This window comes from Pogona vitticeps, chromosome 5 (assembly GCF_051106095.1).
Source record: "Pogona vitticeps strain Pit_001003342236 chromosome 5, PviZW2.1, whole genome shotgun sequence".
In the NCBI taxonomy this organism is placed as follows: domain Eukaryota; kingdom Metazoa; phylum Chordata; class Lepidosauria; order Squamata; family Agamidae; genus Pogona; species Pogona vitticeps.
In genome coordinates this window covers 5,374,463-5,387,848 of record NC_135787.1, presented here as the reverse complement: position 1 = coordinate 5,387,848, position 13,386 = coordinate 5,374,463, and the positions used below count along the sequence as shown (strand labels likewise).

The following is a 13,386-nucleotide window of genomic DNA, read 5'->3' as shown; positions in this document are numbered from 1 at the left end:
GGGCGAACCACTCTAGGGGCTGGTTGTCAAGCAAGTTGATAAGCCAAATGAATGGTTGAGGTGACCCGTCTGGAGATAGATTGGGAAGTCACCTGACGGCCTTTTGTAGGTAGCTGATGGCTTATGAAGAGACGAGAGGACTGTGTAAAAGGCTGGGTACGCTGGAGATAAAAAGCAAGAGCTCTTCTGACATCCAACGTATGGAGGATTTTTTCTTGGTTTGAAGAAGGTGATGGAAAAAATGAAGGGAGGACAATCGGCTGGGAAAGATGAAATTGAGAGACAATCTTGAGGAAGAAGGAAGTGTCCATAAATAACTTCACCTTATCGGGAAAAAACTGTAGACAAGGGTAGTCATAGTGTAAAGTTGCCAATTCACTAGCTTGTCCAGCTAAGGTGATAGCTACAAGAAGAGCTGTTTTAAAGGTGAGGAGTCTTAAGTCAGTTGTAGCTAATGGCTCAAAAGGAGCTTTTGTAAACTGTTTCAAAACAAGAGTTAGTGACCATTGTGGAGAGAGAGGTCGAGTATCGGGGTAGATATGAGAGAGACCTTTCAGGAAACGTTTCATTGTAGGATGTTTGAAGAAGTTTACTGCTGGAGAATTTGGAAGTTGGTATGATATTATTGCTGAAAAGTAGACTCTCAAGGATGAGATGGAGAGGCCCTTGGATTTGAGATATAAGAGGAAGCGGAGAACAGTGGGAAGTGACGGACTGATGGAGGATGATAAGGAAGATTTGGTAAAGGATTGAAATTTCTTCCATTTGTACAGGCAGGCTTTCCTTGTGGATGGTTTTTTGGCATGATGAAGAATGTTCATTAACGAGGGAGAATCCTCCATGATGCCAGGTACAGAACAGGTAAGTCCAAGTGTAGGACTTGGGAGTTGGTTCTGTGTGAGGTGTGGCAGGCGGGGGAGATGGTGGATGTCTGATGAGAGACCGCGGAGAACTGGGAACCAAGCTGTTCGCGATGGGAATTCTTGGGTGATGGAATAACTGAAGGGTTGCTGGGAGGAATCGAAGGTTGTGGACTGGGAGGAGTGGACGTTAGTCGGTCGACTCTATCATCCCATTCTGGAGACTGAGAACAGGGTTGATGGGACAGAAGTCTGTCATCATCTGAGGGAGATCTGACCGAAATTGATTCAGAGAGTTGTTGTGGTTGTGGTAGGATGTCTGTAGGCTTAGACTGCTTCGCTCATTTAGGAGGAACAGGCTCCAGAGCTGGAGCAGCTTCAGTAGGTCTCTGATGTTTAGAAATTGTTTTCGAAGTCTAGGACTTCGGTATCGAGGGTTTCGGTTTGTGTGTCTTCAAGGTCTTAGACAATGCAGATGGAGAATCGGAATGAGCAGGTGTAGCCGATGGACGTTGTTTTGATGATTCAGTAACGGCTGTTTTTTTGTTTGGGAAGTGGACCTACAGGGAAGTTGGGCCATTTGAACTGATTGTAAGGATTATTCCCAAATTCGGAGTTTGGTCGAAGAACTCTGCAAATCACACAATCACACAATTAAATTTTTTGCAATGGGTACAGGAGGAAGTTTGATGTTCTCCCAAACAGAAAAGGCACTTAGTGTGTCCATCAGAAAGTGGATCTTATTATCACAGACAACACAGTGCTTAAACGGGCCCAAAGGGGCCATGAATAGGAGAAAATAATTGAGGAGAAAAACCGACAATTGAAGGGGTGTGTGTGCGTGTGCTGCGGACAGAGGCTGAAGGAGGGGAAAGGAAAAATCTCTGATGATAATGAGTTTGATCTATGACTGATAACAGGAAGGAATCAAGAATAAGCTCTCATTCTCTTTTACTCACAGAAGTAGAATTATGAGGCTCTCAATGTGGCGGTTGAAAGAAACTGAAAGGGGATGCTTGGCGCCAAGGTACTTATACGGGTGGGGAGGGTAATAGTCTAATGTGTTTATTGCTACCGCAGAAGCTCTAGAATCTTCCGATGAGGCTCCACACAGGCGCGAATCACTCAGGGTGTGATTCACAGAGGCCACGAAGAAGAACCCGGAGTTTTAATTCCACCACCGTGTGGCGTCAAGTCAGTTTTGACTTATGGCAACTCTTTTCCAGGGTTTTCCAGGTAGAGAATATTCAGAAATCGTTTACCATTCCCTTTTTTCCTGGGGGCGCCCTGGGACTGTACAGCTGCCCCAAGGCCACCCAGGCTGGCTCTTCTCCCTGGAGGCACAGTGGGGGAATCGAACTCCCAACCTCTGGCCCCACAGCCAGAGACCTAACCCACTAAGTTATTGGTATTCCATTGACACAACTACCTCTGATTAGCCTTCCAATCAATCATGTAACTATGCGTGCTGCCCCCACCCATTAAAAAAGCAGATGCATTTTTTGTAAAGGAATGGAAAGCAGCGTTCTCGGATAGGTCCGGAGGCCCATTAAACATGGAGATGGATGGAGATGTCTCAGGACAACTTGAGAGGAACTGCACAATAGCATGGCTGCTTCAGTGAGGCCTGGGCAGGGGAATTAATGACTGTATGTATCTGCTTGAATTTATATCTCTCGAACAAACTTAAGGCTGGTTGTTGTGGGTTTTTCAGGCTCTTTTGGCATGTTCTGAAGGTTGTTCTTCCTAATGTTTCAGCAGTCTCTGTGGCTGGCATCTTCAGAGGACAGGAGTCAGATCTCTGTCTGTGCTCTGGTGCAGTTTACTTGGATAGTTGAGCATTTATAGCTGTGGGATCAGCTTTTGTCCTTTTCAGGAGATTGGGTGATTGTGGGGATCAGCATGTTTTTTGTTGTGGGTGTATTGTTGTGATAAGAGGGAGAGATTATCTGTCACTGTGATTGATGGGTGTTGTTAGCTGGTCTTTTGTGTGCACTGATCACCAATCCTTGTAGCTGGATAGTTTGTTGACCTTTTGCAGGCTGTATTTTTCAGTGCTGGGAGCTAGGCTTTGTTGAGTTTTAAACTTTCTTCTTTCTTGTTGAAGCTCTACTGGTGTTTGTGGATTTCAATGGCTTCCCTGTGCAATCTAACATAATGACTGCTGGTGTTGTCCAGTACTTCAGTATTTTGAAATAGAATTTCGTGTCCAGCTTGTTTTAGGGCATGTTCAGCTACTGCTGATTTTTCCAGTTGTTTTAGTCTGCATTGTCTCTCATGTTCTTTGATTCTGGTGTGAATGCTACATTTTGTGGTTCCAATATACCTGGCCACAACTGCAAGGTATCCAGTATACTCCTGCAGTGATGAGGGAGTCCCTTCTGTCCTTTGCTGGCTGTAACAAGCAAGGCCGGGATCTTCCTGTCCTCTGAAGATGCCAGCCACAGAGACTGGCGAAACTTTAGCAAGAACAACCTTCAGAAAAAGGCCAAAGTGTCCTAAAAACCCACAACAACCATCAGATCCCGGCCGTGAAAGCCTTCGTGAAAACTTAAGGCTGCTTACACAGCTCTCCTCCTTCCCGTTATGTCCTCCCAACAACCGGTGAAGCGGAGCCAGGCAGGGAGACAGAGTGGCCACCCCACTCCAACCACTACTCCACACTTCCTAGCGCCACACGACAGCTCACATTAATTCACACAAAGAAGGGGGACGCTGTCTGGATCTTCTCCTTTGGGCATGCAAGAACATGATGCAAAAATGCCAATGCTGGCATTTCACCCCAACTGCAAGGATGCATGGAAGTGCAATGATACAGGATTCCTGACAGTGTAAAAGCAAGGAAGTATGTCATGTCGGCACAAGAAAGCAGTGTGGGTGTGCCGTATTACAATAGTGTAATCCCCCTTGTGCACGGAAAAGACCAAGCATTCTATATATAAAGACAAAAAAACCAGGAAATGTTCCACAGGTGCGTTGACAGTGGCAAAGCCTCCCGCCCGAACTTGGGATATTAAGTACTTCCCTCCTTCCTGTCTGGCAGCACACACTGCCACGAGGCTATTTCTGACACAACTCTATCGGCAGTCTATGACCCATTTCCCATTTCAAGGTTGTTGCCAAGTCTCAGCCACTTCTACAGCACTCCACCAAAAAACCGGATGCTGGACTTGTCCGGCATCCTTTCTCATGCATCCCCCACCCTGAGAGACCTTGTCAGATGTTTGTGTTTTAATTTACTGCTGTGTGTTTATCAGCTCAGTGGCAGTCTGTGATGTCAAGACAAAGCGAAACAAGGAGGGGAAAGAGAATAGCTAGAGCCCCTTTGGGATACGCGTTGTCTCCAACACATTTTTGGTATCACCTAGCAGGACAAAATTCCAAATAGAGTAGTCCTAGAACGAGCTGGAATTGTTAGCAAGTATACATTAATGAAAAAGCGATGTCTACGTTGGCTTGGGTATGTCGTGAGAATGGCTAACGGTCAGATTCCAAAATATCTCCTGTATGGAGAATCAGTGCAGGGAATTCACCCCAGAGGGAGACCACAGCGGTGATACAAGGAGATCTGCAAGCGGGATCTGAAGGCCTTAGGAATGGACCTCAACAGATGGGAAACCTTGACATCTGAGCGTTCAGCCTGGAGGCAGGCGGTGCATCACGGCCTCTCCCAATTTGAGGAGTCCCTTGTCCAGCAGTCAAAGAGGCCGTCCTGAAACCAGCCAAATCAGGGAGCTGGACAGGGGACAGATTGTATTTGTCTTCAGTGTGGAAAGGATGGTCACTCTCGAATTGGTCTTCTCAGCTGCACTAGACGCTGTTCCAAGACCTATATTCAGAGCACGTGACCATTGTCTCTCAAAACTGATGGATACCTACAGAGCTCTTTGGTTAATCCAACCGTTCATGTCTAAAATAAAAAGGAATCTGTTTTGTTGGAGGAGCAAAGAGAAGAAAATAACAGCACTACTAGAAGCATGTTCTGTCGCAATGTTCAACCAGAGCAAGCTCATCTGTTTTTGGAGAGGGAAACAGATACCAGGACTTTCTACCTGGGAATCTCCTATGTATAGGCAAAGGAAGTACGGGACCCTCAAGCTTCAAGTAGTTACTGCCATCCATGCCCCTAAACAGAGGTGAGGGAACTCAAGCCTTAGGACCCTCTTGGGTTCCCAAGGCAGCCCAAGGAAGAACTGCTGGACAGTTCAGGGATTTAGGTCTCTGGCTATGGAGCCGGAGGTTGGGAGTTCGATTCCCCAGTGGTGTCAAGGAGGCTTGACAGGGGCTGGACCCGATGACCCATGGGGTCCCTTCCGGCTCTGCAGTTCTAAGATGGTGGTGGTGGTAATTCAGTAGATAGCCACGGCCCCCTTCCCTGCGGGCACCACATTTTGGCAACTTCCCAACCTATGTAGAGGCTTTCCCCCGTTCTAGAAGGTGGGAATCTCTCGTGTCTAAAGCTGGGCAAAATAGGCTTCTTTATTTCAGCACACACTGAACGTCCTGGGGACGTTGAGCCTCCGCTTGGTGTTCTCTGGGCTGTTTGTAGGTGGGATGTTGTCCGCTCAAATTTGTGGCTCTTCTACAAAACCCAGGGTTGCTCCAAACACACTGGTGCCTCCCTCCTCCACCACCCCCCAAAGTTTAGCCACACGCCCACTGTCTCTTAGCATGTAAATCCCCTGTTTACAATTTTGAGATATTGTCTCATACACAGAGGTTTCTTTTAGTACTCCAGCATAATAGCCACAATGGCAGGAAGATTACAGATACCTTCAGCTCTTAGAAAAACGATGGCATAAGCCTTCCCACACCTATGGAACTCACAGAAATCACTGCCACTGATTTAGAAGAAAAAAATTAGTGATTAGACAAGTCTTTGCTGTCTTTCTGCATGCAGGCCAAGACCTTTCTCTTCAGGCAAGCTTTTCCTCTGTGACCAGCTACCTGACTGGGAGTTTTGGAATGGACTGTTACGCCTTCCTGCTTTGAATGTGTTTTTGGAGTTGCTTTTGTTTACCATTTCCCGGAGTAGTACTAGGGGAGCAGTCCTTGACGAACGTATCATAAAGCTCTGGAATATTCCAGAGGCCTCTGTGCAGGCACAGATTAAACCCATTAGTGTGCATTCACGGAGACCACGAAGAAGAGCAGATTTTGCCCCTCCTCTGTATAACTATCTTTCAAGTACAGTGGTGCCTCGCATCGCGATCGCTCCGTTTTACGACTAAATCGTTTTGCAACGCTGTTTTTGCGATCACAAAAGCGATCGCTTTGCGATGTTTCCTATGGTGAAAATTCGCTTTGCGATGATCGCGGGGAAGCAATCATCGCAAAGCCCCCATTTTCGGCCAGCTGATAGGCAGTAAACAAAATGGCCGCCCGCTGTGTTGCCTCGCTTTAGAGGCACCGAAAATGGCCGCCGCAATGGAGGATTTTCGCTTAAGGTTAGTTTTGAAGCCCATAGGAACGCATTAATGGTGTTTTAATGCGTTTCTATGGGCTTTTTAATATCGCTTAGCGATGTTATCGCTTTGCAGTGATTTTTTCTGCACGGATTAACATCGCTAAGCGAGGCACCACTGTACTTGAAAAGGGCTACCATATCTACCCTCAGTCTTCTTTTCTCAAGGCTAAACATGCCCAGTTCTTTCAGTCTTTCCTCCTAGGGCTTAGTTTCCAGCCACGTAATCATCCTTGATGACTTCCTCTGAACTTGTTCCAATTTGACAACATCCTTCTTGAATTGCGGTGTCCAGAACAGGACACAGTACTCAAGATGAGGCCTAACTAGTGTCAAACAGAGAGGAACCATTATCTCATGGGATTTGGAGACTCTACTTCTGTTAATGCATCCTAAAACACCATTTGCCTTTTTTGCAGCCACATCACACTGTTGGCTCCTATTCAGCTCGTCTCTCCAATACTTCCAGCAAGACCTACAGCCCTGACCGATTCCCACACCATAACCATGTAAGCCCGTTGTAGCAAAAACAGAATTGAACAAGACAGAACAAAACAAAGCAGCTCTTATGACACTAAAGCCTAACAGACTGATAATGGAGTAAGTATAAAATATTGCCCTCGGGTGGTAGATGAAATGTATACAGACAGAAAGAGGTCAACTGTGTGAACTAAAGTGTTAAAAGGCCAAGAAGTGAAAGATGTGCAAATCTAATGAACTCACCCCTCCGGGGCTTGTTTTCCTGTCTTCCCTAACTGTGTGCCCCAGATTTATCTGCCAACTGAGAATAACATTTCATGCATCTGATGGCGTGGGCTCTAGTCTATGAAAGCTTACTGTTCCCATAAATCTGTTTGTCTGGTTTAAGAGGTCATGGGGCTCCTTTGTTTTCGCTGTAACGGTCATAAGCACTCTACTGGAATCTGTACTATTTATAGGAAATCAAAAGTGGGAAAGAGGTATTTATAATATGAACGAACAGGCTGGCCAACTTAGGCTTCCGATTTGTATCTCCAAATGCCAAAAGTTGAAGTCTGTAAACAAAGACTACTCTCATCTGTGTAACAAGCCTGCTGGAGATAAGAAGTCTAGAGACCTCTGCATGCTGAGGACTACTTAGGAGCACAGTAATATATTAAAACGGGGACAAAACCCAATGTGAGTCCAGAACCTGCAAAAAGGGACTTTTTCCACTCCAACTCCCGGAATGCTCTCTAGAAGATTTTGGGAACTAAAATCTAAAATGCAACTCTTTAAACCTCACAGTAAACCCAGAGATACTTGGTAGGGTGGGAGAACCCAGCTTCCTTTAATGAAACCAACTAAATTATTTTCCTTCTGAAATTTTAGTTTACCTAGGCCTTTAATAAAACAAAAATTAAAGAGAAATCCATGAAGAACAAAATCGAATGACAGACATCAGCCGTAACGGTGGGGACATTAACAACAAGCTGTCGTAGAGGGATCGCTTCACTGTCCCGCTCAACCGATCATCCCCTTCGGCACAATAAGCCGTGCCTTTTCCCCTCCCATCAGCATCTCTCTGTTTCTTTCCTCCACCAATCAGCCACCCAGCATCCTATGGCCGCTGTACAGTGCTGGAAAGAAGCTGCCACCTTTACACCTTCCCCACCCCCCAAAAAAAGGGTTTTGGTTTATGTGTGTGTTCCTGGGTTGCTGTTTTTGTGGCTTGATTTTTGGGCTGGGTGGGGGGAGGAGGTGTTTCCGCAAGCCTTCCAGTTTCCCTAAACTGGATAATATTTCTTTAGCCATGGCACGTGCCTCTGAACCACTGGAAAGGGAAGGAACTTCCAGATTCCGAAGCAATACACCTATGAATAAAAGTGTGTGCTGCTTATTTACCACCTCACAGCGCTTAAAGCACTTTTCAGACAGTTTAATTATGCATAGTATACTTCCCCCCCCCAGCACGATCTGGGTACTCAATTTAACCAACCTTGAAAGGATGAAAAACTGGGTGAACCTTGAGCTGCTTACGTGAATCCATTGTGATTAAACTCAGGTTGTGAGAGGAGTTTCGACTGCAGGACTGCAGTTTAAGCACTGCACCATGAGGCCGGAGAGGAAAAACTGAGAAGGCTGTTGACTTAAATATCAGCTTCCCACAAGCACAGACAGGGCTCCGGGTTAATATATTTATTATTTATTTACTACACTGAAAACAAAGGAGTCTTGTGACCTCTTGAAGTAGAGAGAGAAACTGTAGAGAGAATAGAAAGTACGGAGAGCGAGAAACTGACCTGAGGTCACCCCAATGAATTTTAGCGTTCAGTGAGAGCTAGAACTCTATATCCCAAAGCCCAGCCCAGCCCGCTTTACCATTACACCACACTGCCTTTCACAAGACCGTTCTAAGAAGCATGCCCAAACAGGAACAGCACACGGGCCGGTTCCTTACCTAGTTTCACGCTTTGTACCCGGCCTCCGATTCGGTCAGTCGCTTCGAGGACCGTCACATCCGTGAAACCGTTTTCCAAGAGAGTTTTTGTCGCAGAGAGGCCCGCAAGCCCAGCGCCGATCACGACTATTCGCGGCTGTCGTTTTCTCCGTAGGCCACGACTAAGAGGATCATCCGTGCTCTCTGCAGATATTTCACTACTTTGCATGCCGTCCAAGCTCTCTTTCTAAGGAACCTGCCAAGGGAAAAAAGACAAAAGAGGTTCACAGCATTCGGAGGGCAATTCCTTGGTTTCTGCAAGACGTCTCTCTTTTTCCCCCCTCTCGGTCTCTCAAGATCCTTTTCAATCGGCTGCTCCAGCAGAGCAAGAAATTACGGAGATCCTTCGGAGGGTTAGGACCAGCTGATCTGGAAACAAGAATGAAACCATCTAAACAGGATACACTGAATGGGGACGGAATATAAACGTTTCTCAACCTGAAAGGATCAAAGACGTCGGCAACGGGAAAGGCCTCCACCCGGTCATCAGAGATGGCATTTTAAGAAAATGCACAGAATGTCTGATTTTATGCATCTTTTTATAGGCCTACAGAACGGCATGAGGTGGCAATTTTGTGGTAGAGAAGATATAAAAACACACACCAAAAAAAAAAAAAAAAAACCAGTAACTCCAGACATCATGAAAAGCCTGCTGAAAGAAGGAATGATTTGGTTTTGCAAATCCTTTGCGACCACAAAACACACATTTTGGAGCCTGAAGATAAGAGAGCAGGCAACGTGGCTTGGCTTTAAAAGCTAAAGAGGAAAACAGAGGCATCTTTTGCACCTTCTGCGTGTCGGGCATAGCTCTCTCGAGACTGAGCCCAATATTGGCAGAATGGAAGTCAGAATGGAAGCCACGGGAATTGTGCCACAGAAAATATGAGGAGGGAGTGGGTGATAAATAGGAACACACTATAGCCTGTGAGAATGTGGCTTCTCGGCCAGGGATCTTACCTGGCAAACAAGACACCTTTTACAGACCTTATTGGGTTGGGGGGGGGGAGAGTTACTGAGTAACTCAAACTCTATTCAAAGAACGTGGTCTCCAGTACTGGAGGACTGGGGGTTACAAACAGCCTTCCTGACTAATACTTCTGACCAAAAAGCTGCTTACCTGCTGCCCTATAGCGCTTAAAGCACTTTCTGGTCAGTTTACAATTTAATTATGCAAGCTACACATTGCCTGCCCACCCCCACAGCAAGCTGGGTACTCAATTTACCAACTTCGGAAGGATGGAAAGCTGACTGAACCTCAAGCCGGCTACCTGGGATTGAACTCGGGTCATGAGCAGAGTTTTGACTGCAGCACTGCAGTTTAACCACTGCGCCTCGAGACCACGCTTGGACCTATACGGTGAAGCTAAATGTCCTATTTTACAGAGTGTAGCCCTCTATCTGAAGACATCTCCTACTTGAAAGTCTGGTTTGAAAAGAGAAGAAGGGGCTTGAAGCTGCTGACTATCCACACTGAACATCTGAGCAAGGCGACTTGGTCACAGCCTTCTCCACAGTTGTAAGGTGTCATTAATTAAATACAGTGGTGCCCCACTTGACGAAATTGCTTGACGATGAGTATTCCGCGATCGCTATAGCGATCGCAAAACAATGTTTGTATGGGGAAAATCCACTTGATGACAATCGGTTTCCTGCTTCAGGAACCAATTTTTAGCTAAACGACGATCTAAAAACAGCTGTTCGGCGGCTCTCAAAATAGTTCCCCGCTGTTTTGCTGACCCCATTTCGCAAGACAGGGAGTGGAAAACGGCCGCCATGTGGAGGATTTTCACTGCACGAGCAGGTATTTCCCTCATTGGAATGCACTGACCGGTTTTCAATGCATTCCAATTGTTGTTGTTTTTCGCTTGACGACGATTTCACTGTACAGCGATTTCGCTGGAACTGATTATCGTCGTCAAGCGGGGCACCACTGTAAGTGCTGTTTAGTCAATTCTGACTTATAGTGTCCCTCCCCAGGTTTTCCAAATACAAAGCACTGACATGTGGTTGCCTCCTTTTGGTGGTGCCCTGGGGGCCACCAGGCAGCTTGTCCAAGGCTACCCATGTGGAATGGCACAGGATTCCACTGACCATACATGCACTGGACAATCTCAGCTGGCCCCTCTCCAAGGAGGCACCGTGGGGATCTGAACTCCTGGCCCGATTCCACGGCTGGGTGCCCAACCCACTGAGCTATGCTTCTGCTCTTCTTAAATTAGAGTGGCTATCTTTAGAAAAAAGTATCTTTAAATGAATACAGACACACACACCCTTTGGCCCATTTCAAAAAAAGTCTCCTTTTTTTAGCTACTCTAAACCAAACAGAGTGAAAGTTAAACTTTCTTTTTAATCAGATTTCCCTATTTCATTTTGCTTTTGAGCACGTTTCCTATTCTGCACATATCCAGTGCCGATCATTTTTTCCCCCTACAGGCATGTGTGAGATAAATTCAAGGGCTCCCCACACGCCGGCCAACATGAGCTCCAGACAAGGAATTGCTGGATAGCTGTGGTTTAGGGATGTGGCTGTGGAATCAGATTGGGAGTTCGATTCCCCTCTGTGCCTTCTTGACAGGTTCTCTAGACTCTATGATCCGGCCTTCCAACTCCTCAGGTCTAAGATGATGATGATGATTAGGTTTTCCAGGCTATATCCAGCTGCGGTTTTTTGTTTTCTTTTTCTTTGTTTGTTGTGCTTTTTGGAGACAATAAGCCTGTTCATTGAAGAGCAGGGGACATTACCCAGACCAGAGAATGCAGAGGGATGCAAAGGGTTAAACTCCCCTCTTCCTCCACCAGTTTCCCAAGCTGGATAAGGGCCTTCAACCCAGCTAGGACTATTGACTTAAAAAGACCCCCCCCCCCCAGTCACTAATTAACACAGATGATGTCACGTCTAGTCTGGCCCTTGCATGCTGTCGGAAACAATGAACTTATTTTCCTCCAACGAAAAAACCATCGGAAAACATTTACAGTACGAAGCAGCTGTATTTGCTGAAGGTGGGTCTCGGGCACTCCAGCCAAGCACAGAGCCGGACACCGAGAAACCCATTCAAAGCCCAGAATCCTCCTGACAACATAACTACCGGCCACGCTGATGGGCGGATCTGGGAACCACACGCCTTTCCACGCTCTATTCGTTGTGATGGTTGTGTTCCCTTGATCATATTCAAACAGGAGCTTGCAGGGCTGGAGTGCTTTCTAAATACTCTTGTGGAGGCTCTTTTAATTAATTAATTTAATTCCAAGTTACGCCAGGGTAACAAACTGAGGTAGGGAGAGGAATGGGGCAAGGGATATGTCGTGGGGTGGGTGGATGTCTATTGGCTGGCCAATCTGCCAACCTGCAGGAAGAAACTTGTGCAAAAGGAGCCATATATGCATCTGTCAGTACTTGTTGACTGTTCCAGCGCCAGGTTAGACAAATGTCTATGGGAGGCAAGGGTCTTTAAGGAGAGATTCCTCTTTCCTCCGTCCTTCTCATGGCTAAAATCTCAATGGGTGACAGATATATGGGAGGTTGATAGGTGACCAGTGCGGGGAGGTTTTTTCATCCTTGTTCCTATCCCCCTTTGGCAAGCAGGATGAAAAGGTAAGGGAGAAGTCTGTGAAAGAGACGTACAGTGGTCCCTCGCAAGACGATGTTAATTTGTCCCGCAAAAAACGTCATCTTGTGAAAACATCATCTTGCGAAACGTGGTTCCCCATTGGAATGCACTGAAATCTAATTAATGCATTCCAATGGGGAAAAATCGTCGTCTTGCGAAAATCGTCCATAGAAAACATTGTCTTGCGAAGCACCACAGCAATTGCAAAAACCAATCGTCTTGCGGATTAATTGTCCCGCGAGGCAATTGTCTTGCGAGGCACCACTGTATTCAGTTATTTGCAAAAGGATTTCCCATGAGATTCAAGCACGACCACGGGAGAACTGGAACATGAATGGCACCTTATTTCATTCCCCCATAGATATTCCATCTTCCTTTTGAAATCTCAATACCCATCATTTTCAACAAAGGATTTCCCTTTATTTTTAACTCCTTGATTTTCCTCACTAGCTGAAATAAGCCCTAGGCCACCAAGGGGTAACGGGGGGACTCTGCCTATGCACTTTTATTGTTCTTATTTTGTTTAGTTTTCCTTAAATTGCTTTCTTTTTGCATAATTCTATATGAGTTATAGTATTGATTGTCTAATTTGTTTATGTATATTGTTACTAGTGTCTGATTAATCTGGATCTTATTGCATTTATTATGTTACAGTTTGTTTATTTTGTTTGATCATTTATGTGATTCGATTGTGAATTCTGTTACTTATTATCAGCTACTCTTTGTTAAATCTTTCGGTTTCTTTTTCCTTTCTTGGTTGGCATGGAGTGGAGGGCTTGCCCACCCCCCCAGAGGGGGACTTTTCAACATCAGAGTGATTTCTGGCAGAAGGAAATATGTTGTAGGTGCCGTTGCCATTCCTTCCAGAAGAACTGTGAACAGAGGCTTGAAATCTGTTCACTGTTCTGACACTGTGACCTCCTGCCAGACTCGAGGTAGTCAACTCACCCGGCCCTCTACTCTAAACCTGGTGTTGTTGAATGCCAGATCTGTATC

The 13,386-nt window shown here is 45.9% G+C and overlaps 1 protein-coding gene across 3 annotated transcripts in view; it reads right to left on the bottom strand.

Moving 5' to 3' along the window:
* The window catches only part of SMOX (spermine oxidase), a 51,383-nt gene that overhangs the window by 17,202 nt on the left and 20,795 nt on the right, over positions 1-13,386 (bottom strand). For all 3 annotated transcript variants that reach the window (XR_012087831.2, XM_078394458.1, XM_073002107.2), the window contains exon 2: positions 8,744-8,978. Coding sequence is in view for 2 of the 3 variants with exons in the window: in XM_078394458.1 (XP_078250584.1) it covers positions 8,744-8,951 (208 nt within the window). In the remaining variant the exon portion in view is untranslated. The remainder of the gene's footprint in view (positions 1-8,743; positions 8,979-13,386) is intronic.